General features: G+C 43.6%; 1 protein-coding gene across 1 annotated transcript; it reads right to left on the bottom strand.

The window, feature by feature from the left end:
- Positions 1-11: 11 nt before the first annotated feature.
- On the bottom strand, positions 12-16,751 carry LOC308349019 (uncharacterized protein). The gene is made up of 4 exons (XM_080813557.1): positions 13,174-16,751; positions 12,459-12,513; positions 12,151-12,246; positions 12-11,628 (listed from the first exon to the last, which is right to left on the bottom strand). The coding sequence occupies exons 2-4, from the start codon at positions 12,485-12,487 to the stop codon at positions 765-767; spliced, it is 10,989 nt and encodes a 3,662-aa protein (XP_080669683.1). The 5' UTR covers positions 12,488-12,513; positions 13,174-16,751; the 3' UTR covers positions 12-764.
- Between the last annotated feature and the right edge of the window lie 1,136 nt (positions 16,752-17,887).

The following is a 17,887-nucleotide window of genomic DNA, read 5'->3' as shown; positions in this document are numbered from 1 at the left end:
CTGAGATCATGACCCAAGCTGAAGGCAGAGGGTTAACCCAGTGAGCCACCCAGGCACCCCTACATGTGAAGTTTTAAATGATGTCTCTGGGGTACCTGGGTGACTTGGTGGGTAAAGCATCTGACTCTCAATTTTCGGCTCAGCACATGATCTCAGGGTTGTGAGATCAAGTTCTGCATTGGGCTCTGCACTGGGTGTGGAATCTGCCTCAGATTCGCTCTTCTTCTCCCTCTGCCCCTCCCCACTCGTGCTGTCTAAAACAAAAACCAAAAAGAGGTAAATGATGCATCTTTGATTCAGAGAAATATGGTATTAGGAGTTTGAGGGGGATGTGGAGTGGGCGCCACCGATCCCAAGTCTGAACGTCTACTTCCCCCTGGCAGCTTCCGAGGGGGCTGCGGCTGGAGTGAGTCACGTGACACGACTCCCTCCTCTGAGACCCCGCCCCGGGAAGCTGTAGGTGGGGTTTGGAGCCCCAAACCTGGCTTCAGGGCCCCTTCCTCGCGTTCCATCCATTTGCACGTCACCAAATATCCCTTCACCCTTCGTTCCCCCCCTCCAGCATGACGAGCGGTCTTTCTAGGTGGAGATCAATTATTGCCCCTTTATTTATCTTAGAGAAATTACAGACCCATTCCCGCCCTCCCTCCCCCCAGGTAGAGAGGCATAGAGGCTCTTTGATTGCTGAGGGTGCAGGTTTGGGAGGCAGTGGCTGAGCAGGAAAGAAGCCAGATAAGGGGCAGGTCGGTGAAGGCTTGAGCCAGTCAGTGAATAATGGGGACGAATCTTTTCTCATCTGTTAGCTTCAGGCCTCTAAACTTGGCCTGTTTTGGAGCATTTTGTGTGTGGTCCCTAGGAGACGTGTTTGAGTAGCCCTTGCAATCTTCAGACAGACCGTGTCTGAGCCTCTCCCTAGGAGAGCTGTGTTTGAGTCTCTCCTTAGCGGGACTGTGATGGGTTCCCGCAGAGGGACTGAGATGGGTTTTGCCACACCAACTGTACTGGCCCCTTTCAAGGTGGCTCTGTTGGCTCTGCTCAGAATGACTGTGTCTGTTCCTCTCAGACCGACTGCGTCCACTTCTTTCAGAGGGACTACAGTGAGTTCTCTCTGAGGAACTGCGACCACTCCTCTCAGAGGGCCTGTGCTGTCTTCTCTCAAAAGGGCTGTGTCCTCTCACCTCTAAGGGACTGTGATGAGTTTTCTGAAAGAGACTGCGACTGCTCCTCTTAAGGGGACTGCGACATCTCCTCTCAGAGGGACTGCGACATCTCCTCTCACAGGGACTGCGACATCTCCTCTCACAGGGACTCTGATGGCTCCTTTCAGAGGGACTGTGATGGCTCCTCTGAGAAGGACTTCCATGGCTCCTCTCAGAGGGACTGCGATGGCTCCTTTCAGAGGAATTACATGGGGTTCTCTCCCTTAAGAAGCTATGGTGGTTTCGCTTCTTGGGTGTGAGTTTCTCTTTAAGGTGACTGTGTGAGGTTCTCTTAAGTGAACCGTGTCGATTTCTCCCTCTGGCTTGAACTCTGGTTCCTCTTTTGGAGCTCTTGGACTCCTGGCTAGAGATTTCGCATCTGTAAGAGTTTTTCTTACCTTTGCTGCTATTGTCATTTTGAACAATAACCACAGGCTGTCCGGCTGAAGTGGTTTTGAAAATAGCACTTCCTTGGGAAACTATGGGCTTGGGTAGTTGGGTATGTCTAAGTTGGAAAGAGCTACCTCTTTTTGGTTGATGAGCTGATCTGAATTGCTGTATTTCTTCCCATAACATCTTCTGCTTAGTGGTTGTGTCTGTTGGCTTTAGCTTAACCACTGACATCCTATCTCTTTTGATATCTCTTGATGAGGAATAATCTCTGGCTTTTTGTTTTGGATGGTGGTTTTTGCTTGAACGCAAATGGTCTGGCCTTGACCTATCCTCAGGCTTCTGTCCGGGAAAAGCCATAATTCTCCGTGCTGTCTGGAATGCTTGCTTTAGCCCTTGAAAAAGCAGTTGAATGGATTTGGGTTGGGAGGATTTCTTAGATTGTCTTTTTGAAGAGGCAGTAGTTGTCTGAGATGCTCCATTCCTCTTCCCTCTTAACTGGGCTGGTAAATCCCAAGAAGAACTCCGTATTGTGGTTCTACCATTTGTGTAGAACTTTGTGTTTTGTGTTCTGCCTCCCGTAGTGATTCTTTTCTTTGGGTATTTTGAACTACGGGTCTTTTGGGTTCTCCTTTTAGCCCATTTTCTATCCTGATTGCTTTCAGAGTCACTCTGTGGTAGAGAGTGAACTTGAGTAAACTCATAGTGCCCTGGCCCTCCAGTTGTCGTCTTTCCTGCTAGGGCGGGGCTCCTATACCGTCTTTGCCTCACGTGGACTTGTACAGGAGCACGAGACTGGGAAGATACAGACCGGAAATCCATTGTAGAAGTAGGACTCTTGGAAGCTCGAGTATAGACTTTAGCTTTCCTTAGTGATGGTGATCTAGAACTCCTTGGTGTGATGGGTCTGTCTCTTCTGTGATACTTTGGGACTTGGGATCTTTTCCCTGTTTGCAACCTAAAGCCAAGACTCACCTTAATCTCTCCGTGGCCTTCAGGAGTGCTTACAAGGTGGAGCTGTGGGTAGATAAGAAGGTAAGGCCCCAAAGTGCCCTGTAATTTATGACAGCAATTAAATCCTACACACAGGCCACACTGTAGGCAGATAGGGTATTTTAAAACCAGACCTGAAGTTAGAGGTGGAGGTACTTTGGAGGGTATTTGGCTCCTTAACAGTTTTGCTGCTATTTTTAGCTGCAGATCTTGTAGCAAGTGGAACTGTTCTGACAAGTCAGTGTTGGCCTGGGGAAGGTAACTTGGCTTGAGACAGTGTTGGGACTCAAAAATCCTTGTCTGTGAACTCTGTGAGTTCTCACTCTCTTCCATTGGAACAGAATCTTTCCTAGTGAAAACCATATTGAAGGGAGACTCTAAATTTACTGGGACAGGAGGCTGGCCCTCTGTACATGAAACAGGCATGTGCTGAATGACTTCCTGGGATATATCACTAAGCTTCGAGCCTTTCTTTCTTTTCGCGCTAGCCCCAGAGTATTGCTGTATTATGGAGGATGGAGACAAATTTGAAAATCTAACACTACTCAACATGGGTCCTGGTATGAACTTCTTAGTTGGCTCTGGTGCCAACTCTATTGATTTCATACCTTGCCATCCTGAAGTCAACTCTTGGCAATTCATACCTTGCTCTTGGGACCCTGGTGTCAACTCTACAGATTGCACATCTTGAAAACATAGTTCCGGTGCAAAGTCCTCAGAATTAACACTTGGTGACCTCAGGCATGATGGAAACCCTGAACAATTAGCACTTTGAGGCTGTAGCTGTAGGTTTGACTTCAGAGATGTCACATCTTGAGAACATGGCTCTGATTCAAACACCACAGATTTCTGCCTGAGGCGAGAAATCAAATCCTTAGAATTCACGTCTTGAGGTTGTGGCCCTGGTTTCAACTCCAGAGATTTCACATCTTGAAAACACAACTTTGATGCAAAGACCACAGATCTCTCACTGTGCTGCCTGACGTGTGAGGGCAACTCCCCAGAATTCATACCTTGAGGATGTGGCCCTGGATTTAACTCCACAGATTTCACTTCTGTAAAACATGGCTCTAGTGCAAACATCTCACATTTCAAGTCCTGCGGCTCAGAGCCTGAAGCCAGTTTCACAGAATTTCCACCACAAGACGCTGGCTCTTTGTTCGTCTTCACAGACTTTACATCTTCAAGCAGTGGCTTTGGTAAAAATAACACAGATTTCATACCATTCAGCGAAGCGCCTAAAGTGAACACTGAGTGCACAACTTGTTGCCATGACCCACAGTGATTCTCCAAAAACTGGATTTCTGGAAACTTTGTCCCTGGAATTAACTCAGAAGATTTTACACCTTGCAGATGTGGTCCAGGGTTGAACAGAATAGCTTTTGTACCTTGATATTCTGACGTAGGATTCAAGTCAGAGGGTTTCATGCCTTGCATCTGTGGGTCTGGATTAAACTTTATGGCATTTATGCATTGACGTTCTGACCCAAAATTCAAATCAGAAGAATTCACACCTTGCAGCTGTGGGCCACAGTTTAATTCTTGTGATGTTATACCTTGAAACTTTGTCCCTGGACTCAATTCATGTTTCACATTTTGTAAATGTTGCACAGGGTCAAACATAAGAGATTTTATACCTAGAACTTCTGACCCCAGATTCAAATCAAAAGATCCCATACCTCGACATTGAACCCCTGAAGTCAGCTCAAAAGATTGTATACCTTGCCAAGGTGGCCCAAGTTCATGCCCCATAGAGTTAGCACATTGTAATTTTGGCTCTGGATCCAACTGCAAAGAATTTACACACTTCATCTGTGGCCCAGGGTTGCATTCCATAGGTGCTACAGCAAGAAACTTTGACCCTGGAATCAATTGGGATTTCAACTCTTGTAAATGTGGTTCAGCGCTGAACACCACAGATGTCTCACTTTGATTCTTGGACCCCGGATTCACCTGAGATCCTGTACCTTGACATTTTGCCCCTGAAGTCAATTCAAAGGACTGCACACCTTGCAAAGGTGGCCCAGGTTTGCACCCCACAGAATTTGCACATTGTACTTTTGGCTCTGGATTCAACTTAGAAGAATTGACACACTTCATCTGTGGCTCAGGGTTGCATTCCATAGGTGCTAGAGCAAGAGACTTTGACCCCGGAATCACTTCAGGTTTCACATCTTGCAAATGTGGATCAAGGATGAACACCATAGTTGTCTCCCTTGGGATCTCTGAACTCAACTCAGAAGACTTTGTACCTTGAAGTTTTGAAACTGAAGTTAATTCAGAAGGGTTTATACCTCGCAAGGGTGGCTCAGATTTGCATCCAACAGAATTTACACACTGAAGTTTTGGTTTTGAAATACATGCAGAAGAATTCACATCTTGCAAAGGTGGCCCAGGGCAGAACACCTGGGATTTTATACCTCGAGGCTCTGATCCAGAATTCAACTCAGATTGTACACCATTCAGTTGTGGTCCAGTACTGAATGCCCTAACATGTATACACTGAAGCTGTGGGGCTAGATTAAATTCAGAGGATTTCTCACCTTGTAATTTAGGCCGATGCTTCGTTTCCAGAAATTGCTCATATGGAAGCTTCCTGTCTGTGCACAACTCAGGTTTTATCTCTTGTAACTGTGGCCCAGGATTGAACTGGAAAGATGGCATACCTTGAAGCCTTGATCCCTGGCATAACTCAGAGGATTTAACATCTTGCCACTGTTGCTCAGGATTGGATTCCTTAGATTTCACGTCTTGGAGCTTTGTCTCTTTGCACAATTCTGAAGATTGTATATGTTGCAAATGTGGTCCAGGGGTGTATACCACAATTTTCACACTTTGAAGCTCTGGCCCTGGTTTCAACTTAAAAGACTTCTCTTCTTGCCACTGCTTCCTGGCATTGAACTCGGAAGATGTCACATTGCCAATCTTTGATTCCAAGGCTAACTCAGAGGGTTTTGCGACCTGGAACTCTAGGTCATGGTTGACCTCTGTGGTTTCCATTATTTGAAGCTTTACAGACTCAGGAGATTTTGCACCTTGCACCTTTGCCCCAGGGCTGAATTTCAGAGATTTCATGCCTTGAATGTGTGATCCTGGTGTCAACATAGGCAATTTCCTCTTTTGTAACTGTGGGACTGACTCAAACCCCAAAGATTTCACATCTTGCGTCTTTGCACCTAGAGTCAATTCAAGAGGTTTCATGTCTTGCCACGTGGTTCTGGTAAGGAACTCCACAGATTCTCCACTTTGAAGCTTTGTTTTTGGTGTTAACTCAGAAGATGGTATACCTTGTAACTGCAGAACCGGTTTTAACTCAACAGATTTCAGATCTTGGAGCCTGCACTCTAGCATCAGATCAGATTTCTCACCTTGTCTCTGTGGTCTGGGGTTGAACTCCACAGACTTCACACCTTGAAGCTTCCTCATCTGAATTAAATCAGATTTCCCACCTCGTAGCTGTGGACCGTGGTTGAACTCAGAGGGTTTCACTTCTTGAAGTTTTGACCCCGGGATCACTTCAGAAGATCTCATACCTTGCAAGTGTGATCTAGAACCAAACCCTGCCGATTTTTTATCTTGAAGCTTTATGCCCATGATCAACTCAGAACATTTCACATCTTGTAACTGTGGGCCTGCTTTCGTACCTGAAAACTTCCTCTCCAGGGTCAAATCAGAAGATGTCTCACCTTGTAACTTTGGATTAGCTTTCCATTCTGCAGATTTCACACCTTGAAGCTTTTCCCTTGCGATCACTTGTGAAGATTTCACATCCTTCAAGTGTGGTCCAGCCTTGAAATTCATAGATTTTACATCTTGAAGCTTTATACCCATGATCAACCTAGAAGATGTCATGTCTTCCAACTGTGAGCCTGACTTGAAATCCACGGACTTCACTTTTTGAAGCTTTGTCCCCTGTATCAATTCAGAAGATTTCACACCTCTCAGCTGTGGCCCAGGTTTGACATTCACAGATACCACATCTTGACACTTTGTTTCTGAGATTAATTTAGAACATTTCACTCCTTGAAACTGTGGGTCAGGGTTGAACACCAGTTGCACATTTTGAAGCTTTGATCCAGGGGTCCGGTCAGAAGATTTCACGACTTGCACGCGGGGACTGGGACAGCTTTCTTTATGTTTTACATTTTGAAGCTTTGTCTTTGAGGTCCTTTCAGAGGAATTCACATGTTGTAACAATGGCCCAAGGTTGAAATCTGTACATTTGGTACCTTGAATCTTTGTTCCTGGGATCAGTGTGGAACATGTTATACCTTTCGACTGTGAACTTGGATTTGACTCAGTAAATGTCTTATCTTGGGACTTTATCTCAGGTGACAACTTAGAAGGTTTTAGATCATGCCACTGTGACCCAGAGTTGAAATTCTCAGATTTCACACCTTGAAGCTTTGTCTGAAGAGTCAATTCAGATGACTTCAGGCTTGTCAAGTGTAGTGGGGAGTTCAATTCTCTAGTTGTCTTGCTTTGTAGTTGTGACCCTTGGCTTAATACCCCAGATTTCACACCAGGAAGCTGTGGATCTTCCATAAGCACCAGAGACTTCACACCTTGAAGCTGTGCTCCTGGGGACGACTGTAAGGGTTTCACTTCTTGAAGCTTTGCTTTTGCAGTCAATTGAGTAGATTTCCTATCATGCCTGCAAAGCCTAGATTTCAGTGGCATAAGTTTTGTATCACAGAGCTTTGACCTTGAAGTCAGCTCACATGATTTCACACTCCTCACCTGTAGACAAGGATTCAAATCACAGTCTTGAAGCTTATGTTCCTGGAGTGATGCCGAAGATTGTGTATCTTGGAGCTTTGGCCTTGGAGTTAATGCAGATGACTTTCTATCTCTTAACTGTATGAAAGGTTTCAACCCTAGAGCCTTGACACCTTGAGACTGTAACCCTAGAGACTTCACACCTTGGAAATCAGGTCCTGGTATCCACTGGATACACCTCACTCTTTCCAGCTGTGGCTCTTTTTTGAACTCAGTAGTTTCTACATCTTGAAGCTGTGGCTCTGAGGTTGATGCCAAAACCTTCCCTTTTTGCAGCTGTGTTCCTGGGAGCACCCCGGGGGTTTTCATGTTCTGCAACTGCGGCCCAAGGTTGAACTCTGTATATGTCGCACCTTGGGTTTTTGACCCTAGAGTCAATTCAGATGACTTCGCATCTCTCAACTGTGTCGAAGATTTCAACCCTACAGATCTGACACCTTGAGACTGTGACCCGAGATTTGACTGTACAGATTTCACAGCTTGGAACGTAGGTCCTGGTATCCACTGAATGCATCTCATACTTTGAAGCAGTGACTCTTGTTTTAACGGAACGGTTTTTACACAAAGCTGTGGCTCCGAAGCTAACTCTGAGCCTTTAATTTGGTGCAGTGGCGCCCCTGGGGTCAACTGAGGAGACTTTATGCTTTGCACCTGCGGTTCAGGTGGCTCAGGTTTGAATTCTGTAGGTTTTAAACCTTGAATATGTGATTCTGGAGTCAAGTCTGATTTCATACTTTCAAACTGTAACTCAAAATTGAGGTCTGCTAATTTTTTACCTTTACATTTTAGCTCTGGAATTAGCTCCAAAGACAGCCCATCGTCCGACTTAGCCCCTCTCTTCAACGGCTCTGAATTCACACGTTGCTGCTTTGGTGAGATTACAGATAGCGTGCCATCCTGTTCTGGCCCAGAAGTTAAATTCATGAGCGCCGTCTCTTGAAACTGTTGCCTTGGGCCTAAATCCACAGTTTTTCCTCCGGGAAACTTTGATCTTCTCGCCACTTTCACAGATTTTACTTCCTGCTTATTTAGCCTTGGGGTCAACTTTACAGCTTTTACACGTTGCGGCTCTGAATCTGGAGTTTCCTCTACAGACTGTAAACTTTGATGCTTTAAACACGGGGTACTGTCAACAAATTTACTCTCTTGGGTTTGTGGCTCTAAAGTCAGTTCCTTGGGTTTCACACCTTGCAGTTCAGACCCGTGGAGCAATGGCCCTGGTGCAAAAGGCACAGCTTTCTCACCTTCCGTCTTGGGCTCAAATTTCAATTCCACAGTTTGCACATCTTGCAGTTGTGTTCTTTGGACCAACTCCACAGCTTTGGAGTCTTGAATTCTTGCATGCAGAATCAAGTCAGAAGTTGTACCTTGAAGCTTGGTATCTTTGGTGCTTTTCACAGGTTTGACATATTCTATCCATGGCACTGTGGTGATCTCCATAGATTTCTCACCTTCCAGCTGTGGACTAGGGGTTAGCAAAGTAGATTTCGTACCTTTTAGACCCTGTCCTGTAGTTAAGACCACAGATTTCACATCTTTCAGCTCTGAGGTCAACAGCTCAGATTGTACACCTTGAAGTTTTGAGTCTGGGGTCAGCTCCATTGCTTTCATACCCCCCACACCTGGCCCTTGGATCAATTCAGAAGACTTTATACTTTGGAACTGTGTTCTTCTAGTCAACTCAGAATAGTTTACTCTTGGCAACTGTGACTCGGGAGTCAACCCCATAGATCTTTCATCTGGTTTCTCTGGCTGGGAGACAATTCTATAAGAAATGTTACGTGGAAGTAGAGATGTAGTGGTCATTACTGCAGATTCTGTGACTTGATGCAGTGGCTTTTGGCTCGTTTCCTTAGATGCTGTTCTTTGACCCAGTGATCTAGGGACTGTCCCTACATGTTCCATTATTTGATGATGTGACTGTTTTGACTCAGTCAGATTTCTGATCATGGGGTCAGAAGCCAACCCCATAGTTTCCATCATTTGATGGCTTTGCCTTGGACTCCTCTCTGAAGATTCTAAGATCTGATGCCATGGGGTCAAACTTGGAGATTCCATGACTTGATGAGGTAGTCCTGGGGTTAATGCTGTAGTTTTTGTGCCTTGAACATACGGTTGTGGAGTCACCTCCACAGAGTCTTGCACTTGAATGCATGACCCAGGAGTCAACTCCAGAGGTTTCCTGACTTGAGATACTGGCCCTGAGGTCAAATCCTGCGTTTCCGCAACTTGTGATTGTGGCGTTATGATCATTCCCATGGATGACCCCAGTGCTACTGGAGTTACCTTTAAAGAATGTATGGATTGATGTGATGGCATTGGAATCATCCCTACTGATTCTGTGACTTTAAGTGGTGGCTTTGGAGGTAAACCCACAGATCCTACCACTCCAGGTGGACCGATAGGTGGAGGAGAGCTAGAAGATGTCAAACCAACTGGATGAGCTGCTCCTGGGGCCAAAGTTGCAATTTCAGACTGTGAATCTCCAGATTCTATAACGTGTGGCGGTGCTGGTGGAATCATTCCCACGAAATCCATAGCTTGTAATACTGCCACTGGAGTAACTTTCGTGTAATCAGTAACTTGATGCAATGGACTGGAGATCATTTCCAATGATCTTGTATTTGGACATATTGGCCCTGGAGGAATCTTCAGTGGTCCTGTGATTTGACTTTGTGGCTTTGAGGTTATATCCACTGATTCAGTAACTTCAGGATGTGGCCCGAAAGTCATTTCCACAGTTTCCAGAACTGTATATTGTGCCTTTGGACGCATCTTTCCTGATGGTATGACTTTATGGTCCAACGATGTGGTTATTTCCCCTGATTTCATGGCTTGAGATGGTGTTCTTGGGGTTATTCCCACGGGTTTTATGATATGTAGATGTGATTCATTAATCATCCCCATAGAATCCATGACTTGAAGCAATGCTGCAGGAGTTACCGTCACATTATCTGTGACTTGGTTCGGTGGTCTGGAGGTCATCTTTGATTCCATAACTTGATGCTGAGCACTTGATGTTACCTCCACTGCTTTAGTTACTTGATATGATGGTTTAGTGCTTACACTCACTTTTTTTGTGGTTTCCATTGGTTTCCCAACTTTGTCTGGTGGCTGTGGGAACAAACCCACAGATTCTATCACTTCTGAATGTGATTCTGGGATCATCCCCATTGAATCCATGACTTGAAGTAATGCTAAAGGAGTCACCTTTATGCTATCTGTAACTTGACATGGTAGCCTTGGGGTCAATTCCACATTAGTCATGTGGGACTTATGCTGCTGAAGACCCGTGACCCTCTGTTCTATATTAAGTTCTAGAACATGTTTTGGCTCCTTCTGCAGTCCAGTGGTTTTCTCTGGAATTATGTCAGCTCCTAAACTTTTGGGAAGCGGAGTGCCCAGTGATGTAATTAAGGGCCTGCATTTAAGGATTTGCGGGCCATCCCCATGTTGTGACTGCTTACCTGGGATAAATGACTGTGAAATTTTTGTTTCTGTTCTATTTAATCCAGATTCCACTCCAATATTCACATGGAGCTGAAATGATGGACAGTTTGGGAATTTATTGTAGAGACTTTGTTCAGTGCTTTGATGAATGGGCACAGATACCTGGATTTGAGGTTTCTCTGGCTCGGGAACTCCTCCTTGTGCCTCAATTAAGTAATTCAGCATTGCCCACGATTCCCTCACAGGCAGAGGCACTGTCTGTTCCCTCAAAGTATAAACCTTCCAAGCCATATGTCCCTCTAACTCCCCCCTAGCCAAAGGAGAGAGCCGGATTGGAGCCCACCCCGAGAATCGTGGTCTTGCCTTGGTGAAAATCACATCTGGCCCATGATCCAATGGCAAAGGACTCTTGCTCTCTCCCCCATTCTTTGTTTTTTCTTGTTGGCAGAGATCTGGGGATTCAAAAACAGAGTTGATAAAAGAGTTTTGGGATCTTAAGGGTGAAAGAGCTGCCAAATTCTGGAAAAGTTTTGATTTCCCAAACCCTTGGTTCCTGAACATGGAAGACTGGTTTTTGGGTAAACTAGGTAAACCATGGCTCCGGAGTTGCCAAGTTGTTCCTTCAGAAAAGACGGGAAGGTGGGACAGGCTGGAGTTGTTGCATAATGATCCGGAGGAGCTGCTGTCATTAGTAGAATGTTTTGCCTTCTTACAGCCACAACAGGGTAGAACCGGCTCCTGAGCCACAAGCACAGAGGAGGTAGAGGAAGAAATCGTATCCTGTGATTCAGGCAAACTCAGTTCCAGAAGACTTGATCTAAGAAATAAAGAAAAGTTTCCATTTGCTTTGAGGCAGGAAAAAGTACGACAAGGGAAAGGTAGCGGCTATTTCAAATGTGAAATATTTTGGCCTGAGGGAGAACAACAACAACAAGAGGTTGTTTTCCCCAATATCCATTACTTATGTAAGGAATTCCTCTACGAGGAGGAGAGGAAGGTATGGGTCTCCATTCCAATCAGAAATGATCCATGGACTAAACCTTTGGACCCAGAATTTATCCCCGCTGCCAAAACGAAGTAAATAAGCGACCAACTAACAATCTCTCTTTTCCCTCTCTTTTTCCCTCCCTCTTTCCTCTCTACTACCTCCCTTCTTCGGTCTCTTGCTCCCTCCCTCTTAAAAGTTCTACCACCTTTGGGGCATCTGGCTAGCTCGGTTGGTAGAGCATGCAATTCTTGATCTCAAGCATTCAACCCCCACATTGCGGGTAGAGTTTACTTAAGACAAAAACAAAAACTTCCACCACCCAACCTCCTCCCAGAAACGACCTTCCCTGACCTTGCACATTCCAGATGTTGGAAGATCTGTTGAAGACTTCTGTCCATTGACCAGAGTGCATACTCCTGGGCCCATCCCATAGGGAGACCTGAAAAGCTGGACACAAGAGTAGGTCAATGTCACTGAAGTGATATTAAAGTACTAGTAAGGAAACCAGTAAGAATAGTGACTTAACTTAGAAAAGGAACAGCTGTCATTGTGAGGGAAGTAAAACAGTACTAGGTACCTTTCTCCTAACTCCTACAGAGTTTATCAGTAGAGTAAGCTGAAGAGAGGAGGAATAGATAGTGAAGGTCAACTCTACTCACTGTGTCGGATTAGCTTCAGAGCAGCTCATCCTAAGATTTTCTTCCCCCTGGGAAGCTGGGAGCAGAGGTAAAGAAGCTTTTAGCACCTGAATTGTTGATAGCACCTCTACCTTGTTCCACCCCCTTGTTTTACAGATAAGAAAACAAAGGTGAAATCATGCCTAGGATCATTAAGTTAATGAGTGGTAGAGCTCAGACTTAACCCAGGGCTCAAGTTTTTATATTTTGAACTCTACTATGCTGCCTTCACCATGTAGTAGATTAAGCTGTTGGAAAGAGCAGGAACAATCATGCGAGTAGGGAGTTGGAGTAGGGGAACCAAAGTTCATAACACATATTTTTTCCCCCCAAAGGAGTCTATCCAGTGCCTATGACAGGGGAAAAAGTTATCGGAACTTCCTGCACCAAACATTAATCTCACCAGATTTCTTTCCTGATACTTTGAGTTCTACACAAAAGGAAAATTAGGCAAGAAAGCATGGGGAAAGGAAGCATAGGAAGAATTATCAATCTGTTTCTATCTCTTTGGAAGTTGCTAAAAAGAATCTAGCATCTTTGGAGATGCTAGAAAGAATAAGCACATTTCTTTCATTTACATAATCTCTTTCAAATTCCCTCCCTCAACCTGTTATTGAAGTCTGGAGTCTTAAAGCAGACCCACAGTTGATTTGTCATCAGCCTTGAGCTGAAGAATAAAGGATAGGATCTTTCTGACCTGTGAGTTTCTGGATCTTCTTCGGTGTATGCTGCTTTGAAGTCTAGAGAGGCACAAAGAGAAAAAAATAAAATCAGAAAATGTTCTAGGTTAGAGAATCAAGAGCACATTTCCTCCTACAGACACAAATATTGATACAGTTGGTGTCCATAACCACAGCACAAGTGGCACCCCATTCATGTATTCATAGATCATTTAATGAATGCTTACTAGGTTCTAGGCATTAGGTTGGGTGCTAGGACTACAAAGATAAATAGGACCCCTGTAGTCTGGGAATTCACATTAATGGGGAAAACAGATGTCTAAACAGCTAAGTTATAATACAGTGTGGTAAATATATAACCCATAAATAATATGTAAATAAATAGATAACAGAAACATCTAAATATAGTAATAAATAAATTATTAAAATTTATAGATATATTAATAAATAAATATATAACAGAAATATAAGTGTTAGAGAATAAAAGGACAGTGATTAACTGCCTGGGAGAGATGGGAAAAATTACTCAAGAAGTGGCCATTTGTACTGGCGTCTGAAGAATCAGCAGAAAGTTTTTAGGTGAAAAAAGAGCATTCCAGGCAAGTCCAAAGCAACATCACCCAGAAGATTATAAAGTCACGAGTGTCAGGTGCACATTTGCTAAGACAAAAGCGGAAAACATAAGGTGGAAGCCAGATTTTACCAAATGATGGAATTTTTATTTTATCCTTTAGGTCAGAATTTCCCGATCAGTAATGTAAACTCCTGAGTTTTTTGCAAGCATATTCCAAGTCACTTGAAAGGCAGAAATTACATTTGTTACCATTTCAAATAAAACAATTTTGAATCATGATATCAGTCTTGGAGAGTGTATTATAAGAGCCTACATAATATTATTCATAGTATTGCCAAATGTTTTAGCTAAACAATGTTGAATAAAAGTGTTAAAAGCAAAAATTCTCCCAAGAATGGTGGTTCAACCTAAGAAAGTAAATCAATGCGATACACCACATTAATAACACAAAGGGGAAAAAAACTGGACAGTTATCTCAACTGGTGGAGAAAAAGGATTGCCAAAATCCAACACCTATTCATGATTTAATAAAAAAATAAAAACACTCAACAAACTAGGGATGGAAGGGAATTTCCTCAATATAGTAAGGGGTATTAATGAAAAACCCATAGCTAATATCATTCTCAACAGTGGAAGCCTGAGAGCTTTTCTTTTAAGGTAGTGAACAGACAAGGATGCTCCATTTCACTACTTTGCTTTAACATTGTGCTAGAAACTCCAACCAGAGCAATTATGTAAGAAAAGTAAAAGCTGGGGCGCCTGGGTGGCTCAGTGGTTAAAGCCTCTGCCTTCCACTCAGGTCATGATCCCGGGGTCCTGGGATCGAGCCCCGCATTGGGCTCTCTGCTCAGCAGGGAGCCTGCTTCCTCCTCTCTCTCTCTGCCTGCCTCTCTGCCTACTTGTGATCTCTGCCTGTCAAATAAATAAACAAACTCTTAAAAAAGGAAGAACGAAAGAAAGAGAAAAAGAAAGAAAGAAGGCAAACCAAGCCTCCTTTCTAAAAAAAAAAAAAAGAAAGAAAGAAAAAAAAAAGAAAAGAAAAAGAAAAGCCATCCTTTCCTTTGGAAAGGAAAAGTTAAACAATCTCTATTCATAGACGACATAACCTTATTTACAGAAAATCATAAAGAATACACACACACACACACACACACACACAACCCAATTAGAACTAATAAATGAATTTATTATCAGTAGAGTTTACAGATATGCAGTATCAGAGTTACAGAATGTAACAGAGTTACAGAATGCAGTATCAACACCCAAGAATCAGTTGTATTTTTTTTTTAAGTTGGCTCCATACTGGGCCCAATGGAGAGCTTGACCTCATGACCCTCAGCTCAAGATAAAGATCAATATCAATACCTAAGCTGAGATCAAGAGTTGGATGCTTAGGGGTACCTAGGTGGTTCAGTCATCAAGCGTCTGCCTTCTGCTTGGGTCATGATCCCAGGGTCCTGGGATCAAGCCCCACATCTGGCTCCCTACTCAGCTGGAAACCTGCTTCTCCCTCTCCCACTCCCCCTGCTTATGTTCCCTCTCTCACTGTATCTCTCTCTCTGTCAAATAAATAAATAAAATATTTTTAAAAATAAATAATAATTTAATTTTTTAGAAAATGATTGAAAATAGAAACCCTGCCTAAGATTCCAGCCTGCCTCAAGAAGTTGGGATTTATCAGCCTCCACAAATATATTAATATCAGCCAATTTTTCAATCTCCCCCCACCCGTGTGTGTGTGGGGTGTGTGTGTGTGTGTGTGTGTGTGTGTGTGTGTGTGTGTGGTGTTATAATAAAAACACATCTGGTGTTTGTCCCAGACTCCTGACACAGAGCTTCAAAAACACTGGGAATTTCCTGAGTGATAGGAATGCCTTGGTTATGCTAATGAGGTAGAAAAGAATCCTTACTTCTCCCTTAACTTTAGGAGGCTGAATTAACCTTGATTCTAGAATCTGATCCAGACATTATTAGAAAGGAAAACTCAAGGGGCGCCTGGGTGGCTCAGTGGGTTGAGCCTCTGCCTTCAGCTCAGGTCATGATCTCAGAGTCCTGGGATCGAGCCCCACATCGGGCTCTCTGCTCGGCGGGGAGCCTGCTTCCTCCTCCCTCTCCCTGCCTCTCTGCCTACTTGTGATCTCTGCCTGTCAAATAAAAAAATAAAATCTTAAAAAAAAAAAAAAAAGAAAGGAAAACTCACAGGTCAGTCTCTTTCATGGAAACAGACGCAAAATTCCTAAACTTAATATCGGCAAACATCATCCAACAATGTCTAAAAGGGATCATGAACAGTATCACAAACATGTTATATTTGTTTCAGGAATTCACAGTTGGTTTAATATTTTAAATATTCATTGTAGGGGCGCCTGGGTGGCTCAGTGGGTTAAAGCCTCTGCCTTCGGCTCAGGTCATAATCTCAGGGTCCTGGGATTGAGCCCTGCATTGGGCTCTCTGCTCAGCAGGGAGTCTGCCTCCCCCTCCTCCTTTGCCTGCCTCTCTGCCTACTTGTGATCTATCAAATAAATAAAATAAAATCTTATAAAAAATTTCATTGTAATTCAGCACTTTATTAAACAAGAAAAATCGTATGAACATCTAAATAGAGGCAGAAAAAGTGCTTGATAAAATTCAACACCCATTCATGCTAAAATTCTTAGCAAACCAGAAGTAAAAGGGAGCTTTCTTCCTCTGCTAAACAGTATTACAAAAACCACACAGCAAACATTACGCATAAATGGTGAATTAAAGAAAACCTTCCTCTACATAAAAAAAGAAGATAAAAATCCCCACGATCTACTGAACACAGTACTGGGAATCCTACTCCATGCAATAAAGCAAGGAAAAGAAATAGAAGTCATAGCATTAGAAAGGAAGAAATAAAATTATCATATGCAGACAATGTGACTGTGTAGGGAATCACAATATGCTTTTGGAAAAGCACCTACCGATACATTTTCAGGATTGATAAGCAAATTTAGCAAGATTTTTAGATAAAAGGTCAATATAGAAAAACCTTTTTTTTGAAAAGTCCATTTTATTTTGAGGTATTTATTATTATTTTTTAAAGATTTTATTTATGGGTGCCTGGGTGGCTCAGTAGGTTAAGCCTCTGCCTTCGGCTCAGGTCATGATCTCAGGATCCTGGGATGGAGGCCGCATGGGGCTCTCTGCTCGGCGGGGAGTCTGCTTCACTCTCTCTCTCTCTCTCTCTCTGCCTGACTCTCTGCCTACTTGTGATTTCTGTCGGTCAAATAAATGAATAAAAAAAATCTTTAAAGATTTTATTTATTTATTTGAGATAGAGACAGTGAGAGAGAGCATGAGAGGGGAGAGGATCAGAGGGAGAAGCAGACTCCCTGTGGAGCTGGGAGCCTGATGCAGGACTCAATCCCAGAACTCCAGGATCATGACCTGAGCCAAACGCAGTTGCTTAACCTACTGAGCCACCCAGGCACCCTATTTTGAAGTGTTGACATAATTAGAAAATGACATACTTTTTAAGATTTTATTTTTAAATCATCTCTACACCCAGTATGGGGCTCAAACTTACTATCCCAAGATCAAGAGTCACATGCTCTACTGACTGAGCCAGGGAGGTGCCCCTAGAAAATGACATTTAAAAGACCAGACGTTGGGGCACCTGGGTAGCTCAGTGGGTTAAAGCCTCTGCCTTCGGCTCAGGTCATGATCCCAGGGTCCTGGGATCGAGCCCCGCACCTGGCTCTCTGCTCAGCAGGAAGCCTGCTTCCCCCTCTATCTCTGCCTGCCTCTTTGCCTGCTTGTGATCTCTGTCTGTCAAATAAATAAATAAAATCTTTAAAAAAAAAGACCTTCGACATCTTTTTTTTTTTTTTTAAGATTTACTTATTTATTTGAGAGAGAGAGAGAGAGCGTGGAGCAGCAGGAGGGGAGGGAGAAAGGAGGAAGGGAGAGAGCCAGACTCCCTGCTGAGCGCAAGGCATGACGCAGGGCTTGATCTCACAATCCTGAGATTATGACCTGAGCCTAAATCAAGAGTCACAGACCAACTGAGCCACCCAGGCGCCCCTTGACATCTTTCCATTGCATATAGAATGATACACAAACACACACACACACACACACACACACACACATATATATATATATATATATATATATATACACAAAATATATAC

This window comes from Martes martes (assembly GCF_963455335.1).
Source record: "Martes martes genome assembly, chromosome: 9".
Classification (NCBI taxonomy): Eukaryota; Metazoa; Chordata; class Mammalia; order Carnivora; family Mustelidae; genus Martes; species Martes martes.
This window is presented reverse-complemented; position numbering and strand designations above follow the sequence as displayed.

Excerpts from the sequence above, each read along its gene's own strand:
- LOC308349019 (XM_080813557.1), bottom strand. The coding sequence starts at position 12,487 with ATGAGCTGCTCTGAAGCTAATCCGACACA. Across the intron at positions 12,247-12,458 it reads TCTGAAGCTAATCCGACACA|CTTTTCAGGTCTCCCTATGG; the intron begins GTGAGTAGAGTT and ends TCTTGTGTCCAG. Across the intron at positions 11,629-12,150 it reads CAACATCTGGAATGTGCAAG|ATCAAGTCTTCTGGAACTGA; the intron begins GTCAGGGAAGGT and ends TTTATTTCTTAG.